The following is a 20325-nucleotide window of genomic DNA, read 5'->3' on the forward strand; positions in this document are numbered from 1 at the left end:
AGTGAACAGCTGAAGTGTTTCTGTGCCAGTACTGCCTCCATGCAATCTGTTCCAGAGCAGTGCTGGCAAAGACTTGTGTCACACAATTGCTGCCTTGCTATTCCTGGGCTAAGGAACCTCAGAGTTGTGGAGAACAGGAGAAAATTAGAGGAAAATACTGGGTCTGAGTAACCTATGCAGTAAAACTTGGATCTCAAGAGCCAGGAATGCTGGTTCTACCTTTTGGAGATGTTGAAGTTCTCCTCTTTCACTCCAGAGCAGTTTATCTTGTGGTATCTCAGCTGGATCTAGGTGGAATTCTCAGAGAGCCACTGATCCAGACTCTGGTGGGAGGATGTTCTCTCAGCAAAGGAAAGGTGCAGGTTGGAAATAGCACATGGGTGTTCCCTCCTGTGCCAGGAGCTGTTCCCAACAGCCTGGGATCAGCTTGTGCTCAACAGATCTCACAGCAGCTGAGGAACACAAATGATGGCAGGAATTATCCCATTAAAATGCAAGGACAGGCAATGGAAAAAATACCCTGGAAACCTCCCCTGTGAGTTTCTCAGGAACGCTGCCCCTGGGTGCAGACTGGATAAAACTGGCTTCAGATCTCACCCGTGCCTTCCATTAAAAACAGATTTTTTTGGAGCAGTGTGGTTTGAGGGAGTGGTAAAGCTGTCCTTGTAGCAGAATTGAGTTTTCTCTTTTAGAAAAGTGTTGGCAGATGGAGTACTTGTTATAACATGGACTCTTTTTGAATGCATTTATGTGTAGAGCTTATTACTTCAGTAGTTTTCCTCCATTCAGCACTGAGGCTTGTCTGTCTCTGAAGAAGATGCTTTGCCAACTGAAACCCACTCCCCAACTGGGAAATCTAAATTCTGAACAGCTTTAAGGCCCCCACATCCACCTTGCTCAATCACAACTAAGCAAACAAGTACAGAAGCACAGCATGTACCCACTAATACTGTCTGTACCATAAATCAGCATCCAATTGTCTCAGGGACCTCAACACCACATTTTTTGGGTTGAACACATGTTGCTGGATAGACAGATCATTACTCTTGGCTGGAACAAGGTCTTGCTGCCCAGGCATTGATGTTTGAATGTCTTTTGGTTTGTTTCCTGTGCAGAAGCCAAGATGCAAAGTACCTTGTGAGCTCTGTTTTACCCTGTTCATCACAGACCTCTCCCTAAAAAGGGGAAGAGAAGTCCTAAAGCAGATGGTTTCTGCTTCCCTTGAAATTAAGCTCATGATTCTTTTCCGTTAAGGGGGAGGAAAGAGGGGATTCAAATTATGGCTGATGCCAGAAACAGGTTTTGGAACATAAGGTGTGATTTCCAAAATCCCTAAATGCCTCCGTGCAGTCCTGCTGAAGAGTCCCTTACTTAATTCCAGCTGAAAGAGCAGTCCAGCCTCATTACCATTAGCATACAAATGCTCTCCAGAAAGATCCCAGGAATTTTCTGCATGCAAATGCCACCATTACCATGCCCAGGGGAGGAAAGGGGACAGGACAGGAATTGTAGCTCTATTTATTATCCAACTGGAATTACATATTTAAAAATGCTCCCTTAGACATGAAGCTCCCAGGAAGTAAAAAGGTGCTACTGCTTCATTTCATTGAAGAATTGGTTCACTGTTGCATAAGCTTTTCATAAAATATGTATTTAAAATAAATCCCTTCACAGTACCTCCAAGTGCAGTATGTGCTCCCTGTGTGACATTTATCCCATCAAAGCATCCTAGGACAAAAATCTGCCTTTAATTAAAGTTTTGGGGCTGAAGTGAAGAATTCCCAGCCCCTGCCCACCCCTGCTCTGCAATCCTCACCTCTTCTTCCCAGGCACTCTGTTAGCTTCAGTGTAAGAAGTTAAATGTGAATAAAACTCTGCACTGTACTTGACTGATACTGTTTCTTGTTTGGTTTGTTTCAATTTGCCTGTGCTCTACAAAAAAATTCTGTTTAACTCCTGCCAGGAGGGAATCCTTACAGGAGTGCTGCCCTGGGGCTGAATTGACACAGCAGAAAAAAAGGGGGAGAATAAAAGCTACATTTAACATAAGCAGTCAGTTTGGGCTATCAGAACCAGGGGAAAGTGAGGGATTCCTACTCTTTCAGTGTTCTCTAGGGAGCAGGAGAGCACTTCAGCTCCTGGCTGGGCTCTAAAGATGCATTAATGTCTTTCTGGATAAGAGCAACACTCCACAAAGCTCAGCTGAAGGTTGGGATGTACCCAGAGCCCTGCTCATGCTGCCTGTACACTGCTGCCTCTCAGATGTTGCCATTACTAACCTTCCTCTCCCAGACTGGTTATTATGGAGGGATAGATACATTGTCCAACAATGCAGAACTAGAAGCAGGAAATACATTGTCCAACAGCTGGGGAGTTTCACCAGCAAACACAGCCCTGAAGCTTCAGTTTACCGGTTCTTTATGCAAAATCAACTGCTCACCACTTTGGCCACTGGAAGGGTTTGATCCTTCTCACAGCCCAGGATCCTAAATCACTGCTGCTGGCTTTGCTAAATGCCCTTCTGGAGGACTCACATCCCATCTGTGGAGATGTGGACCCTCCAATTCTGCAGTGAGTTGTGACTGCACTAAGAGTAGCTACATACAAACCTCTGGACACTGCAGTGACTCCTTAGAATGAGGCAGAGCCCCAAGCTAAAATCACTGATAGAAAACAGCTGCATCCAGACTGACAGTGAGGAGAAGCCACCATGGGGCAGGTCCCTTTCCCAAATTCCAGGCAGCCCTGGAGAGGCTCCTGCACCACCTGTGCTGCCCAGAGCAACCCTACTCTGCTGCCTCCTGGCTCTGGTGCTTCTCCTTCCTCTGCTCCTCGTCCCCTGTGGGAGCTGAGTTCTCCTCAGGGCTCATTTCTGACTCCTGCTCTTGTTCTGGTTCCAGAGGCAGGGAGGGAGGCTTTTTTGGCAGAGCTGGTGTTGCAGCACCTGGGGAGAGAACACAGTTAAAGTTACTCTGTGGCTATGTGCTGTCCCTTCTTTATGTCCTTCCCCAGCAGCAGAGGTGCAAAACAACCACAGCTTTTAGTTACCCTCAGATTCTTTCTGCCTAACATTAGTTTACTAACACTGAGTTATCCAGACCTAACAGTGCCTGAAGTCCTGCTGAAAGAAAGCTCAGCTTTCAGTCAGTCAGTCAGTGTCTCAGCTGTCAAAATTCAGTACAAATGTATAAATTAACTCATGCTCTGGAAGGGAAAACATTTTCTACAATCATGAATCTCAGAATGGTTTGAGTTAAAAAGGACCTTAAAGCCCATCTCATTCCAGCCCCTGCCAGGGACATTGTCCACTATCCCAGATTGCTCCAAGCCTCATCCAAGCTGGCCTTGGACACTGCCAGGGATCCAGGGGCAGCCACAGCTTCTCTGGAGAACTGTGCCAGGGCCTCACCACCTCTCAGGGAAGTGCCACTTCCAGTTCCACTGAAGCTGGTTTATGCTCAAGCTGGAGCCACAACCAAAGTGTTGTATTCACTTCACAGCTTTAGCAAATGTGGGGAGAGTTTCCAGGCAGCTAAAGTAGCTACTTACAGAATTCAATCACAACAGGACACAAGTTGCTTCTACACTTATATTTAAGGTGCCAACTGATGCAATAAATCAGCTCCCTTCTCTGATCTGGATAATGAAGTCCTTCAGGTATGCCCTAAACCCCTGGTATTTTATTTTTCAGGTTTTCTTTATTCCATGTGCAAGAAATGGAACAGGTCCTTAGGGATGCCAAAGAAAGAGGCCTGGATTACACAACCACTCTCCTGGTTCAGTCCACAGGCAACAAGACTGAGAGTGACAGAAAATCACCATGATGAGCAACATCCCCAGTGCATTCCTCCTTGGAAGCTGAGGGGTAAGAGAGGTCAGGCTTGGAATGGCTCAGGAGATGCTCCTACCCAGCCCCAGCACATACAGGGATGGGCTGAGCCTCCAAAGGCTCACACCACCTCCTGAAAATCCTCAGTCCCACTAAATCCAGCAACACCTGCAAAGATGGGCAGCTTTCCAGCTGCAGTTACTGTTGTCAGAGATGTTATAAAAGTCCTTTAGAAAATTGTCCATCCCTTCCCTTCTCTGCAGCATCCTGTCTGGGCACAGGGCTTTTCCAAAGAAAGGCAAGAGGGCTGGTTGCTGAAACTGCCTCCTTTCCAGAGCAAAATCACAATCCCATACTAATGAAATCTTGCCCACTGTGACTCAGACAGGAAGGGAAACTTTCCCAGCCTCCTCCATCCTGGAAAAAGCAGGAGAGTGAAATACACTACACAGAGCATTTTCCTGAGCTCAGAAATCTGGGAAAGTTATCACCAAATACTGCCCTCACTGCTGTGTGAGCAAGTGAATTCCTTCCCAAATGCATGCTGCAACTCTTCCAAAGGGAAGAGAGATTTCTCTTCTTCCCTCCCACATCTCTACTGGAATGAACCACAGAGGAGACACACCTGGGGGGAGCTGCATGGTTTTCCCATATCCTGCAGCAGAGGACATGGCTTGACCCAGGGCCTGGTTGGAGCCCAAAGGCTGCTGAGAGCTGGATTTCCCTGACACAGCAGCTTTCTGCTTGGATTTGGACTCTTTAGAAGGCTTGGTCCAGACCAGGCTCTCCCTGACCTGCAGGGCAGCTCCCATCTTCCGGGCCATCTCCACCATCTTCTCAAGAAGCAAAGAGAGAAGAGCACTGTAAGCAGGGACACTTCAGATAACAACAAAGTCAACAACACCATTAAAAAAAAAACCTACAAGAAAAGATCTGTGGAGAGCTGGCTACAGCTTGGTGCTTGGGGAAACATCTCTGCTAATTCAGTCCCTTAATTAAGAGGGAATCTTGTCTTGCTGTGTATTGACTGAAGAACTGGGTTTCAAAGAGCAGAAAGGAAGTGAGCAGCTCTCAGCAGGCACCAGCTCTGCTTGGAAAATCTCACAAGCAGAATTTCTTCCTAATAATTGGCCTCAAAGTCAAACCTCCTCCTCATTTACTGCCAGCCCTGGGGTGGCTCCTGAGCTCAGGCACAAACCTCAGGGTCGAAGTCGGGTGTGCTGCTCTCTCTGGCCATGGTGACCTTCCTCTCCATCTCCTGGTACTGGCTCAGGGCCCCCTGCTTGTCACCCTGGTTGTAGAGCAGGACAGCATAATTCAGGTTGATGAGGGGGTTGCACCTGTAGCAGACACATGGGATGCATCACATACCTTGTGGGAACACTTATCCTGGCTGCAATAATGATAAGATGTGCCTGAGCAGCAAAGCTGGACACACCTCATTATCTGACACTGACAGAGAGGCTACAGCCAAAACCCTTCAGGAACATGGCTGAGACCCTCTTGCCTGATGATGGGCCCAGTGCTGGGCTCTGCAAAGGCTCCCAGTGTCAATGACAACATAAATCCCTCCCTGACTGCCTCCCTCTCTGCAACAGCCAGTTCTGTGCACCTGGGGTCCATCCTGAGACTCTCCTGGTCTCCCAGGCCAGCCAGTGACAGGGGATTTGTCATAATGAGACAAATGATCTTTCCCTGATTTACCCCAGACCCTCCCAGCACTCCCAGCCTGCAGGAGAGCAGCTCATAAGGGGACAGCCAGTACAAAAGAGCCCTGCTCTTGGGTTTTATTTTGTAACCTGACACACCACAGAATGTGCTGTTTACATTTCATTTCCTCATCTCTTCTCTCTCCTTCTCCCAGCAAAACCACACACAATTTCTGGTACTGCTACAGGTGGGCACAGGTACCTGCACAGTCCTGCCTCCCTTCCTGAATGAAGATTTCACAAAGCAGAACTGCTCCATACACCCATTTTCCAAACGATCCATCTCCTTCACTGGGATACATGAACCCTCTCCCATCTGGCCTGGCCAGGAGAGCCAGGGTGGGTGGAGAAGCTCTGCCTACTCACAGCTCCCTGGGGGGACCCCACAGGAGCACCCCTGCACACAGGCAGGGATGCTGCAATGCTCCACGGGTTGACAAGAGATGTGAGTGAGGGACTGGTGCCCTCTCCTGGAGCATGGCTGGGATAACTGGAACCATCCATGGCCAAGGCAGAGGGAACATCCTCTGGAGCAGCGCAGAAGGGAAGGATCCTGCTGGCACTGGGCAATAAATGAAGTGTAACCTGCAGGCTCTGACTCCCCAGTCCTGGTGACTCTCCATCCCACAGCAAGGAAGGCAACTCTTAGAAGAAATCTCACTGCATTTATAACCATGGCTTCTCCTTTAACTAGGAAACTGGAATGCTGAGTCCAGCACAGAAAAAGCCCTCCTCCCTGTCTTTGCCAAAACACTGAGGAGATCAGACAGTCCTGGGAACAGCCAGTTTTAAAATTAACTGAACTTGATGGAGCTATTTCACCGCCTCCAAGAGCTGAGAAGCAATATGACAGTCAGAGAAAAATCAATAGCTGAATACCCACAGAAAGCACAGTTACAAGCCAGAACCAGGAGTGAAACACCTTTTTCTAAAGAGTTTTCCAAGATGTTTCCATTCTAGCCCACAGAATGACATCCAGGCCACCACAAAAGCATTCCTGGTGATGGAAACCAACCACCTTCATCCCAAACAGCTCTAAACACTCCAGCAAAGGAAACTTGTATGGACACAGATTCAGCCACATAACTGGCTAAAATCCATGGCTTGTCAGCTGAATCAGCCTCACAATCTGGATGTACCCCCCCAGCAGGCCCTGGCAGTTGGAATTAATTTTTTTTTCCCTGGTTGGACTGTAGAGCTGGAGCATCACTCAAGTGCCAAATACATGGGCAAAGCTGTAGAGCCCATTTACTGCTCCTTCTCTTTGAGCAAAACACTCAAGCCCCTGACTAAGGAGCCTGAGCTGCTTTTAAGGTCCTGTCCTGCCTTGCTAGGTATGGAAAATCGATTAGGAATAGAATAATGGGATGGTTTGGGTGGGGAAAGACCATAAAGTTCATCCAGTGCCACCCTGTGCTGTGGGCAGGGACACCTTCCACTATCCCTGGGTGCTCCAAGCCCTGTCCAGCCTGGCCTTGGACACTGCCAAGGCCTTGGACAAGAGCTGCTCTGGGCAGGGCCAGGGCCCTGTGCCAGAGCCTCCCCACTCTCACAGGGAAGAATTTATCCCTGGTATCTCATCTATCCCCACCTTGTGTGGCCCATGCACATGGAAGTGCTTTAGGCACTGCTCTGTCACCTGCAGACAGGCTCAGGGCTCAGGAGTGCTGGTAGGTCTAAGTGTGCAAACATTCACAGTAAACTGGGGAGAGAAACAAAACTAGTCATAAATGTGAGGTAACTTTGATTTTCTGCCTGAAATGATGACATACTCTAAGGTTCAGCTGGACTGCAAACATAGATGCTCCTAATAAAGGAGCTGCCCTTTTACTTGCTTTATATAAACTTCTTGCACATTCTCCCAGTTAAAATCTTCCCTCTGTCCAATTCAGAACAGGCTCCACCCCAGCCATCTCACTGCTCTGCACTGTGCTCAAACTTTGGGTTAAAAAATATGTTTTCTTCTATTCAATCTGCTCCACTGTGTATAAATATTCACCAAAAGGAGGGCTGGCATCCAAAGTCATCACCAGTGACTCACTAACCAAACAGCAAAACAAAAAACAGCTCTGGGTTGCTCTGAAATAAAATCCTCTCTAATTTTTCAGAGCTGACTTGAATTAAAAAAAAAAAAAAAAAGGGTTTTAACACTGTCACTTGCACAGCTAGAAGAATTAAAGTATTTCCCTACACAAACCATTTAGGGTTGAGGTACAGGAGAGGCAAAGGAAATGAGGTGCAAGTAGGCAAAGCAAGACCAAACAAGTGACAGCTCTGACAAAGACTTACTTGTCCAAGGCCACAGCTTGTTCATAGGTACTTTTGGCATTCTCAATGTCTTCAAGGTTGGTCAGAGCAACTGCACCAAAGCAAAATGCACACACAGGAGGAGATGTTTTACAAGCAGTTCTGCATGTCAGAAAATAGGTGTCAGCAGGGTTGTCTGGACTGCTGCCAGGATTAACCATGCTGAATGGAATGGCCTAGGTTGGAAGTGACCTTAAAGCTCATCCAGTCTCATCCCTGCCATGGACAGGGACACCTTCCACTACCCCAGGTTGTTTCAAGTCCTGCTCAGCCTGGCCTTGGACACTGCCAGGGATCCAGGGGCAGTCACAGCTTCTCTGGGCAATCTGTGCCAGGGCCTCCCCACCCTCACAAGTAAGGATTTCTTCCCAATATCCCATCTAACCTCATGACTTCACTTCTGACATATTTATCTCATTTTATCCCAAAAATACCCAGTGCTGGAAACCCACACCCACTCCTTAGACAACACAACCTCAGTCTCACATGTGTCAAGTCTTTTCCAATGTTTAATCTGGATCTAACTGCAGTTTTCCCTTCTATTTTCCCAGAGAGAAGAGACTTTATGTCATGAAGCCTTTATGCCATGTTTCTTTACTTCATGTCACACCCCATGTGTGTGCTGTGGTGCTCCTAGGAGGGATGCACATGGAGCTGCACATGGAGTTACAAGAGCATCTCATACCTGCCAGGAGCATGTAGAGCTCTGCCATCTTGGGCTGGAAGTTGATGGCAGCACTGAGGAAGTGGAAGGCTGAGGCATACTGCTGCATTGTGAGGTGCACCAAGCCCAGGTTGTACAGGATCTTCCAGTCAAAGGGAGCCAGGTAGTTTGCCCTCTTCAGGCAGCTGATAGCCTTGGGAAAAAAACAAAAAGGATAAATATGCTAGAACAGCCTCCACATGACAGGAATTTTGTACTTGCATGAAATTGGATGCGGATGGGAGCAAAAAAGGAAACTGGATATTTACTGCCACGTATTTCTTCTTGCCAAAGAAGCACATGCCAATGTTGTTCCAGAGCGGGGGGCTCTCGGGAACGCTGCTGGCCACCACCTTGTACTTGGAGAGGGCCACATCAAAATCCCCATGGGCCTGCATCATGCTGCCAGCAGCCAGGGTGGCCTGGGGACGAGACAACAGTGACAGACTCACTGCCCTGCCTGCTCAGACACAGCAGAAACATGAGAGGACAAAAGCATTAAACTAAAACCATCTCAGGAACAACCATTTCACTTTTAAGGACTGCCAGGACCAACAGTGGGAGCAGATGGGGACTCTGGAATCTCCCACCACAGAGCAGAACACAGAGTGAAGAACAAACCTGAGTCTGCTTCTTCCTGCACTATTTTAATCATAACTGCCTCAGAAATGAGTTTGCCCAGAGAAGCTGTGGCTGCCCCACCCCTGAAGTGTCTCAGGCCATGCTGATGGGGCTTGGAACACCCTGGGATAGTGGAAGCTGTCCCTGCCCATGGCAGGGGCTGGAATAGGATGGGCTTTCAAATCAAACCATTCTGTGAGTCTGTGATTCCATAAGTATTGCACCATGACATTGCAAATGTTCAGGGTATTTTTTGGGGTGACAGAAGTACTTCTTAGAATCTGAGGCTCTGAAAAGATCTATGCATTAATAGATTCTTTTTACAACCAAGCACAGATAGAAATAGTTCTGGTGCAAGCTAAGAGGGGAGTAAAATGTACTCAAGTAAGACATGCAGCAAAGATCTTCTAGTTCACACCGACTGGTTGATACTGCAAATTAATGGGAATATGCATGGGGAAAAAAAAGGAAGTGAGTACAACACACTATATTTAAACCACACTAGTTAAGTCCTTTTCAAGATTTCACAGTGACAAGTAAAATTCATAAGTGTAAAGGTGTTTTCACAACAACTCATGTTTGTCAACCACACATTTCAATGCTCTGCATTGCTAACAGGGGAAGAAAGGAGAGAAATGAAGTAACAGCCCTAAAAAGGGAAGCAGTTCCACAATGAGGAATGAAACCTAGATGCCAAGCTCAGCTTTCCAGGCCAGAGCCAAGGAAGTATACACAGCAGCTGGAAGCACAGGGCATCAGCAGATGGGAGAATAATAAAATGCAGTATCACTTGGATCACAAGGGACCTGGCACAGTTCTGGGATTTTTAAAATCCAGAAGATCTTCCTTCCAAAGTAAATTGCACCTGGCTTTGGTGCAACTTCAGATTAAAAACCAAAGGCACCAATTTAACATCCCATATTCTGCCTCCTTCCCTTTCCCTACCTCCACACACATCCAAATCCCTGCCCAGGAAAACATCCCAGAAATGTATTTCACAAAAACCTTTCCGAGCAGGATCCTTCCCAGCCTCTCCAGGCCCCAGATGCAGATGGCAGAGCTCTGACAGTGGAATTAGCTTTAGGTGGTGCCCCCCTCATGGTTCAGCTGGTTCCACTTCTCACCATACCTTGTAGTTGCCTGGGTCATAGGTGAGCACGTTTCCAAGGTGTTCAAAAGCCTTCTGGTAATCCCCAGTCTGGGAAAAGAAGAACATAAGCATCAGAAATTCAAGAAGAAGGGAAATTAAGAAGGAGAATACAGGGTTTGTGGGCACCAGAATTTCTGGTTCAGTTATACAGTCAGAAAAGTGAGTTTTACAGTGCTTTACACACATGGTCCTGTTTGATAATTCACAGAACAGATTCCAAGAATTTGATTTGGCTGGATTCACTGTTCTGACCCAACCACTAATGAGCTCTGGGTTCACAGGTCTCTGCTCCTTTCTCTGTCCCAGAAAACAGGCCACAAACTGCTACTCTGCACATCCCCAGTTTCCTCACCACAAATTCCCCAGGGCTCTCCTGTCCAGGAGACTTCCCTTCCCTTGTCTTCACATGGACTCCAGGTGTCAGTGGGCATCACTGTGGTCATATATGAGCCTGTGAGAGCTTAGAATCACTTAAATCCTATAGACTGGAACCAGATAAGCTCTAAGGTCCCTTCAAAACCATCCTGTAATTCTGTGGTTTCAACTGAAATCACCTAAATCTCATCTCAGGGACACCTTCCACTATCCCAGGTTGCTCCAAGCCCCATCCAACCTGGCCTTGAGCACTGCCAGGGATCCAGGGGCAGCCACAGCTTCTCTGGGCACCCTGTGCCAGGGCCTCACCCTCACAGGGAACAATTTATTCCCAATATCCCACCTAACCCTCTGGAAATGGGAAGCCATTCCCTGTGTTCTGTACCTCCATCCCTTGTCCCCAGTGCCTCTCCAGCTCTCCTGGAGCTCCTTTAGGCACTGGCAGGGGCTCTGAGCTCTCCCTGGAGCCTTCTCTTATGCAGGTGAACACCCCCAGCTCTCCAGCCTGGCTCCAGAGCAGAGGGGCTCCACCCTCACAGCAGCTCTGGGGTCTCCTCCTCCTTCCAGGCACTACTGCCTATTCTTCTTTGCCTGTTCACTTTTTGGGAAGCCAGCTTCTGGAATAATCCAGCCCTTCCCATCCATTTCACAGACACATGGATAAACACACCCTTTGTTATTTAAATTGATTCTGATTTCCCTTTATGGTGCATTAGCACTCATGATTTCATGGCTGCTTTTCCAGGATAACTTGCAAGACTCCTGCTGCAGAAAAAAGGTAATGACTAGTCATGTTTTGTTATACTTTGAGGATTTATAACAGAGTTAGGGTGGTTGCCAAACAGAATTCCTGCTCTGGCTCTGGTCCAGGGAATCAGCTTGCTTTTAGCAGCAATGAGAAGATACAGAAAAGCAAGTTCTGTCCTGTTAAATTCAGTCTGTAGAGAAGTGCAAGCAATGGGAAGCTGGATAGAAATTAATGCTATTAAAAAATCCAACATGGTTATATTGAAAATAATTAAGTTTTTGTAGCAGTAACAGCATTTAGTACCTGCAGATACAGTAGGCCCAAGGATGTGAGGAGGTCTATGTTTTCTGGAGAAAACCTGGAACACAAAAGCCAAAGGACATGATTTGCTTTTCAGACCTTCTAGAATAGGGTAAAAATAGAACATAGAATTTTGATGCTACATTACTGTTGTATCAATCCAGGAAATTAAACTGTTATTATTAAAAACATATATTAGAACAACTGCCATAATGGGGACCTCCTTTGAATAATATCACACCTCAGCTTGCCAAATATCTTCTGAGTATCAGTGGGAAGGTACAAGGCTCTGTGAAATAAGATCTGGACTCATAATAAGATAATGTGGTTTTGTTAAGCTTCAAAGTGAGTCTGAATCAGTGACCTGGAAATACAAAATGGGATTTTCCATCATCTCTCATAAACTAGCCTGTAAATCCATCCATCCTAAGCCTTTTGGGCCACATAGGGACAGGCAATCCTCAGCATTCCTGATGGATCCTACACACTCCTCATCAGAATTTTAATTCACCTTGCAAAAGGATTACAAATAAATAAGATGGAAACCACAACAAAAAAGGACAAAGGAGAGAGAGACACAATTTGTGGTCTCACTCATCTCAAAAGGAGTCAGTTTTTAATTCCCTGCTACCAAGACTTCAAAAAATCTGATCTATACACTCACATTGGCAGCTCTGAACTTCAACCAGAACAAAACTACCTGTGCCTGCTGAAATATCAACATGGAATAACACACTATCCTGGAACTGGAAACAGCAAAAAAAAAAGTAATAGGCAGATGAGAACAAAAAATAAAACAAAAAACCCAGGAATAAACAGGAATGAAGAAGAAAGGAGGCCAGGGGAGCAGCAGGATAAGAATATAAACCTGATAAGATGCTTACCAAGGATTATTTACGTAATAAACATTGTAGATTAATCCCAACGTCCAACCCCACCCACCAGCAGGCAGCAGCAGGGCAGACACTGAGGAAACACTACATTGATACACCCGTGGCTCCCTTTCATGCCTGAGGGAAAGCAGCAAGTGACAGACACCAGCCAGGGATTTTGGATGGACACTCAGAGTTACATTGTTTTGGGAGATAATCCTTTGGGATGGATGAAGTCAGTTTTGGATCACTTTGCTTGCAGGCATCTCTGTCCACTTGTTATTCCACTTTTTTCCTGGCAGCCCTTCCAACAGCTCCCTTCTTCCCTGCCACACTGTCAGCAGGAGCAGAGACAGCTGAAGTGCTTGGGAGTGCCAGCTTTGCTTAGAGCCCCCATAATTACCATTAGCTTTTTAATCATGGCCTCAATTCAGATCTGGGACACCAATCAATTTTCTCCTGGCATAGGATGGGAACAGGCAGATGGAAAAAAAAAAAAGATATTTCTTACTCTACGGCTTTCTTATATATTTCAATGGCTTTATCTATCTCCCCCTCCATGAGGTGAATTTTGCCCAGCATCATGTAGGTCAGATCATGTCTGTTGAGCTCCAGGGCATTGTTGAGCTGGTCTTGTGCCTAAAAACACAACCACAGACAATGAAAAAATAATAAATGATTACAGAGCCCTCAGCAAAGCAACAGCCCACAAATAATCCCCAAGAGGGAAGGAGGGCAGCCAACAAACACCCCCTGCACCTGGAGAACACAAACCCCAGCCCAGCTAATCCTTGGAACAAGCTCTGCAGCAGCAGCCACCTGCTTTCTGGGGCAGTAAAAGGTAACAGCTTCGAGCCAAGCAAGAGGAAATGGCCTCCCAAGGAGGGGATGAGCACAGGCCTGCTCCTGGATTTGAGTTTGTTTGGCTTGAGGGACGCTCTGAATTTGTTGGGTGAACTGATACTTGGCAGCTTCTTCTTCCTTAAAATGCTTCTTCCACCAGTGAGGAAGTGAAAATCTCAGTGGAGGTGTGAGCAGGTCTCAGTTTGGAAGGTGTTAGTGCAGATAATAAACCCCAAGTGTGAACCCACACTCCAGAGGCTGTTTTTTCACAGGATGCCCTTGACCAGGGAGCACAGTTGGAGTTTGCTGCAAGGGCTACAGCACCCCACCAGCAAGAGCAGCAGGGAGGAGCTGGGCCAAATTGGGAATAAAAAGGCTCTAAATGCTGGTTTTTCCCTTGGAGTAGCTGGATCAGAGACAGCTCAGTGCTCACTACCAGCACTCAAGGGATGGTTAAGTGAGGAACTGTGAATGGCATGCTCAGACCAGGGAATAAAACTGCATTTCACCCTCCAAGATTCCTTTACTAACTTCAGGTTTAGTTCAAAAGGAGCTTCAGACACAGGAGCAAAACCTTCCCATGGAGTAAAAAAGGACCTGCTGCACCTCCAGCAAACAGCCCCTAACTCTTTCCCTCTGAATCCTGCCAGAGCAGCTGAGGTTCCCTTCAAGAACTCTTTGCACAAGGTGTAGCAGTTTGAGCTGGGGAAATGGTTTGGGGTTTTACCATCACCCTTCTCTTGCCCCAAGTGGATGGACCTGGCTGTTCCTACACCCAGCAGTGCTCCTGGGTCTGGCTTTAAAGGGCTCAGACACAAAGCAGCTCTTATTGGAGCACTGCCCATTTTCTGTCTAGTCTGAGGTTTCTCAAACATTCCCTTTAAAACCAGAAATGTTCTCTGAAAAAATCTTAGATTTCAGAAAAAGCCCTGGCCCTGCCACAGGCTGATCCCCCTTTATACAACTGACTGACTTGCAGCTGACTCAAAGTAATTCAACACAAATGGAAAACAGAGACAGCTAACAAACCTTTGTCCCCAGAAACAAAACACTGAAGCAAAAAACTTTCTTGATACCTCTTGCTGCAAATGATCCATTTCAAGCTACCAAAGACAGTGAAATTTCTGGGATGCTTCCTTGCTTCCCACTGACATTACCTTGTTGAAGTGTTTCAGGTACATGTAGCACACACCCAGGTTGTGGCTGATCTCCTGCATGAAAAAAAAAAAAATGAACAAAAAACCAAATCAGCACAAGGTATGAAATAAAACCTGACAACACTGACTCAGAGAAGAAGAGTCCTGTGACTGCCCACACCCTTCTTGCTTTGAGAGCAAGTAAATCTATAAATTCCAGTTACTTCAGGCACCTACAGAGCTCAAGTGGGGTTGTACAGAAAACATTACAGTCCACTCAGACAAAAAACACAGAAATTATTAATCTCTTTTGAGAGATTAGACAGTTTCTCTTCAGAGAACAAGGAGCACAGTGTGACAGTTTCAGAGACAGGCAGGTAACTGAACCCACTGAAGTTCATGCAACAACAGCCAACTTTTACTGAGTACTGTTCTCCTTAGAGAGTTTTGAAAGTCCATGCAATTAGTCCTGATTGGCTGAATTATTGCCACCAGGCTAACTGGCCAATAGCTGTCCATGTCCTGCTCCCCAGGGGTACAGGCTGGTCGAGTTATATAATTAAGGTAGTTGTATAATTAGTTATATTTCAGTTATAAAATTATAATTAGGATTATATATAACTGTGAGGCCTCCAGGCCAGCTGTTAGCCACCACAGCACAGAATGGCTTCTTTATCATGGTGTCACTCTCTAAAACTTGCTGCCCTCATGGGTGACTCAGTCTGGCTGTACATCAGTAGGATATGCACAGTGTCCAACCCAGCTGGACAAAACTGGAAGATGTGCCTCAAAACACACCTTAAGCACTGGAATATCTGATATCCCTCTGGCATCCTAAATGATTTTGCACAGGGTAGGAAGATCCCTTAGGGATCCTAAACACTCTGGTGACACTGTAGGGATCATCTGTGCCCCTAATTCTTCACTCACAGTTTAACACACAAGGCACATTCCCCATTCCAGCAGATCTCTGAAAAGCAAAGTCCTCCCAATTCCTTATTTCATTCTGGTGAGCATTTCACTGATTCATCAGCTTAGACAGCTTTGACCTTTCACAGGAAACACTCTTACTTCCCCATCAACCTGCTCTCCTCCACACAGCCTCTCCAGCTGTGCAGAACTGAATCAGTGACTCCAGGCTGCTGTGGATTGTAGGATGAGGGAAGAGCACAGCCTAATCCTGCTTCCAGTGCTGAGCCAGGAATGGGGAATAACTAATCAAAATACCCATTGTCATCTGCCTGATGGGTTGTAAATAGGGTTACAAGCATGCCAAGCACTGGAAATGCAGAGGGAAAAAAGATTCACAATACAAATGTTTCTGAGTTGTCTGGCACAGGGTAATTTGAATGACACCAAAGCTATCCTTGTATCCTGAATTTTAGATGGAGTGAGAAACAAAGGGAATAGCTCACATATTGCAAACCTACATTAGAAACACTCCTACAGGCAAAACAGGCACCTGCAGAAGGCTGCAAGGCTTGGCCTCTCCCTCACCCACTGTCACACTTTTCCCTTTGTAATGTTCTTTCTCCCTTTTTGTCTTTTTATACAGAAGAGCTAATTTAATCACTGCTCCTGTATTTTCAATGATGTTTCGCATTATAAAAGCTTTCCCAATTACTCAAGCAAGTTTTAATAACCAAGGTTTCCAAACTCTCCCCATACTTCCCTTAAAGCAGAGATGTGGTTATGTTAAAACTGATCCTTGGCAAAGTTCATTGCTCAATTCTCTGTGCCCCAAGCCAGGGATTTGCCCCAAGGTGTGGGATTTGGCTCCTGTGATCCAAACCAGGCTCAGACCACAGGCAGTGTGAGCTCACCTTGACTTGGGACAAGTCTGCAGCTATCACAAGGATCTTCAACTCCCTGAACACTCACCCAGTCCTTCTCATCGAGTTTTGCTGCTTCATTGTATACTTCAATGGCTGCCTTATGCTTCCCCAGGAGAAACCTGCAAAAGGATTGCAATTCTTAGGTCCTTCCTGTTTTCAGACCCTGCTGTGCAGCCACTATCACCTTTGCCAGTGAGAAATGATCCTATTTGCTGCATCTCCAGAGATTTGCAGAAGTTTACAATCTCAGCATTGCTCCCTCTCAGGATCAAGGTCATCCATCCTGACACTACTGGGGATGTAAGGAATGAATGCCCAGACTCTGCAGCCTGCTCCAAGCCTGCTTCTGTCTCCAAGGAAAGAGACAGGTGTCCTAACACAACATTCAGCAACAGAAAAGAGTCTGTAGGGCAAGTCTGCCCAGCTCAGGTCAGCAACTGTAGCTCTGGACCTTGAAATCAGATGTATCACCTTTCTGCCTGAAGCCCAAAGAAAAAGAAAACACAACAGCAGCCAGGCAGATAACAAAGACTCTGCATAAAGAACAACCCACGCTTCTGGAAGCCAAGCCAAATGTTGATAAGGAGGAAACATGTCTGGAATTAAGCAGCCTAAGAGAAAAACAAAGGATGGAAGGTCCTGGGTGGCACATCCAAGAGAAACAACAAATAAAACACCACTCACAGGGATCGTGCCACCTGCTTGAGGTTGTCAGCACTTCGAGGGTTCAGAATGGAACATGTCTGGAAAAGTTCAAGAGATTCTTGAATTTTCCCCTCCAAGCGAAATATCAAAGCTGTAAGACAATATACAGCAGGCAAATGAATCCATTCTCAGCAGGAAAAATGTGCCTCTGACAGTAGGGAAAGAGGGAAAAGAACAGATATATCACATCAATGCTCCTCTGGTGCCTCCCCCTCCTGCAGCACCCACAGTTTGTGTCTGAGGGCAGCACTCTGTGTGCCTGGAAAAATTCAGGGGTCAAAACAAAAGCTTTAAGCTTTAAACTTTGGGCAGTTGCTTGCACAGATGCAGTCTGGATTCCTCCCCTCCCCAGCCAGGTTGCAGAATGTCCCTGCCAGCAAATCTGCACTTTCCCCCACCATGGCACTTGGAATTGGAATGCCACATTTTGGGAGATATTTTTTAGGGTATAGAGAGGAATACCACCCTTAGAGCAAGGAGTGAGGCAGTGACCAGCTGGAGTGGGTAACAAACAGAAAACATGCATCTGTAAAGAATCAAACACACACCAGCACAGTGAAGGCCAGGAGCCCATAACCCAAAGAAGAACAGATTACAAATACAGAGAAAGCAGAACATTTAATCTGCCCATTTCATGTGAAAATCCCAAACTTCAGAACTAAATGGAGAAAACAGAGGGGAAAAATGTATTTTTGACATAACAATTCTATGTTTCCCTCACCCATCTGTATTGTTCTCTGTATCCCCAATCAGGAATGACCTGCTTTAGCAAAAAGGTTTTCAGACATACCTTGAACATAGACAGCATATTCACAGAGCCCTTGGGACTCCTGGAGCTGCTCTTTGATGACAGCCTGGAAGGACAAAATTGTAAACTCACATCATTTTAACAAAGCTGATTCCAGAGACTTGGTCCAGTCACAAAACCCACAACCCCACCTCTAACAAAGGCACTGGACCATGACTGGGACAACCACACAGTGCATGTGACAGAGCTCTGTGACAAGAACACAGTGGCCCTTTTAGTATTCCCCTGTTCATTCCTATTCCCAAAGATAATCAGATACTATCTGGGGAAAATGCCAGGAGGCATCTCTGGAAGCATCCTCTGCTGATAAGGGCATCTACTCCAGGCCCTTTGTGAAGAAATAAATTGAACTGCAGCAACTGCAGCTGAGTCAATGAAAGCCAAAAGAACAAATGAAGAGTGAATGGGGAAAAAAAAACCATGATGAAAATGTAAATTCTTGCTGGCTGCTTCCATGTAGCTCCCAGCTTGGGGTGGGGTGGCTGCAGCTTGGATATATTCCATAGTCACAACTGGTCCCACCTTTGGGAGGATGAACACCCTGGACAGGAATCAAGAGCACAATTTCTGCTCTGAGACTCCTCTTTTGTGCAGAAGTGGAAGAGATACAGGGAGTAGGAATAATTTCTGGGTGAGCAGTGACCTGATGTTCATCTGGCATTTCAGATGTGTATGGTCAGTACCAGCATCCCTAGTCTCTGAGAGAAATAGAAGTGAAGGAAAACTGAAAACTGAACCTCAAATACAGCACATGGGAGGAAAACTATTATTGAGAGTGTTATTCTTGAGAAGGTATTTATTGAGAAGTTACTATGGAGAAGAAGGAAAGTTCTTATTGACAATCCTCACTTGTAAAGAGAGGAAGGAAGAACAGGCCTGGGCTTCTCTTCCCTCACCTGTACCTGCTAATTTATCTATGTAACTCTTCCTGAAGTACATGATTATAAAACATTGTACTCAGAAACAAACAACATCCCCCCAATCTGGATCTCTGGATTATTCCATCTACATAAAGCCAGATTCTCAGAGCAAGAGAGGGCAATAGAGAGCTATCTTTTAGAGAAATCTGATTAATTCTACAAACCCTAAAAAATTCCACAGCAAAAGGCCCTCAGTTGAGGAATATGATCTCTAATCCCAGAATTTAGACACAACTGGCAGGAGACCAACCAGTCTCTGTGTCATCCCAGGGCACGCTGCAGCTGCAGACTCTGAGATGCCTGCCTGGCACCTTGCTCAAGCAGCATTGAAAGGGTCAAAATCACTTTAATGCCTTCACTCTGGGGAGTTGATGTCAGTAACTAAACAGCTTTTAATGGCCTTTTAGCTCATTGAAAACTATGGGAGGTTTTAAAACTGTTAGAGAGGGAGCATTTCAAAGCACTGAGCAGGAAAGACCAATATTAATTAACATGACAGGTCACTTGTTTCTTACTGAGACTAAACTAATGGATTTTAACAACACCCAAACTGACCTGGAATCTTCCAGTTTTACTGCAAAAATATTGCTTTGTGAGCTCTGAGGAAAAGGAAAGCTGGCCTGCCAAGCAGAGGAGTTATTAGCTGTCTTCTTTCAGTTTTGCCCTGCAATTTTCTTGCTTCCATGACTGATGAAGACGTGGAAATGTCAGTGTTGCCCTTAATCATCCATTTGTTATTTTCTCATATTTCTCTTATGTTTCCTGAGCTGCATGTATTTTTATTTTCTTTACTCTGTGATTCCACATCCCATCACAGAAACAATCAACACATCAAGAAACTCCAGTCAGACAACAAAAAAGGAAAACAATTTTCTGTTTTGAGGGCTGGTCCAACTTGTATTTCTATCCATGCAAACCAAAATCTGAGAGGAAATCACTGTAATGATACAACTCCCAGGCTCTGTTAATTAAGAGTTAAATAAAATTCCTCCAGCCTGCCTGTTTCCTAAGCCCCCCCAGGACCTCTCTAGCAGAGGCAAGTCATGAGCAACCTGGTGTTTCAGAAGCCAAAAGGTTTTTTCAGATCTTTGCTGCACATGCCAGAATCAGAATGTCAACTCTTATCCCCTCCTCTTGCCCATGGGTGCATCATCTTCTTGTGTTCATTTTACCAGGAAAATATACTACTAAATAATAATTTGCTATTTCCTTAGTCCAGTTACTATTATAATCCCAAACAATCAGTTCCAAACTACTCACCAAGCCCAAGATGAATTAGAGTGTGCCATGGATCATGTGTAAAATGAAAGAATTTTGCTCAAGAGTAACCAGGATATTTTTATTTACACTTGGTAGTAATGTTCCCCTCAACTGAAGTGTTTTTATTGTGTCTCTGTAGTACCATTGAGAAACATGCACTGTGGAACTGTGTTATTATCAGTTTGGAAAACCCTATCCATCACT

General features: G+C 45.8%; 1 protein-coding gene across 2 annotated transcripts in view; it reads right to left on the minus strand.

The window, feature by feature from the left end:
• Nucleotides 1-1502: 1502 nt before the first annotated feature.
• The window catches only part of BBS4 (Bardet-Biedl syndrome 4), a 34715-nt gene continuing 15892 nt past the window's right edge, over nt 1503-20325 (minus strand). Inside the window, exons 4-16 of one of the 2 annotated variants that reach the window (XM_079318346.1) lie at nt 17924-17987; nt 17113-17224; nt 16475-16547; nt 14615-14668; nt 13126-13253; nt 11746-11800; nt 10299-10367; nt 8818-8970; nt 8531-8702; nt 7828-7897; nt 5028-5169; nt 4455-4662; nt 1503-2944 (exon numbers count right to left, since the gene is read on the minus strand). In XM_079318346.1, the coding sequence (XP_079174472.1) occupies nt 2787-2944; nt 4455-4662; nt 5028-5169; nt 7828-7897; nt 8531-8702; nt 8818-8970; nt 10299-10367; nt 11746-11800; nt 13126-13253; nt 14615-14668; nt 16475-16547; nt 17113-17224; nt 17924-17987 (1458 nt within the window). In that variant the 3' untranslated portion in view covers nt 1503-2786. The remainder of the gene's footprint in view (nt 2945-4454; nt 4663-5027; nt 5170-7827; nt 7898-8530; nt 8703-8817; nt 8971-10298; nt 10368-11745; nt 11801-13125; nt 13254-14614; nt 14669-16474; nt 16548-17112; nt 17225-17923; nt 17988-20325) is intronic. The other variant, XM_079318347.1, reaches the window with a different exon arrangement.

Source organism: Erithacus rubecula, assembly GCF_903797595.1.
Source record: "Erithacus rubecula genome assembly, chromosome: 14".
NCBI lineage: Eukaryota > Metazoa > Chordata > Aves > Passeriformes > Muscicapidae > Erithacus > Erithacus rubecula.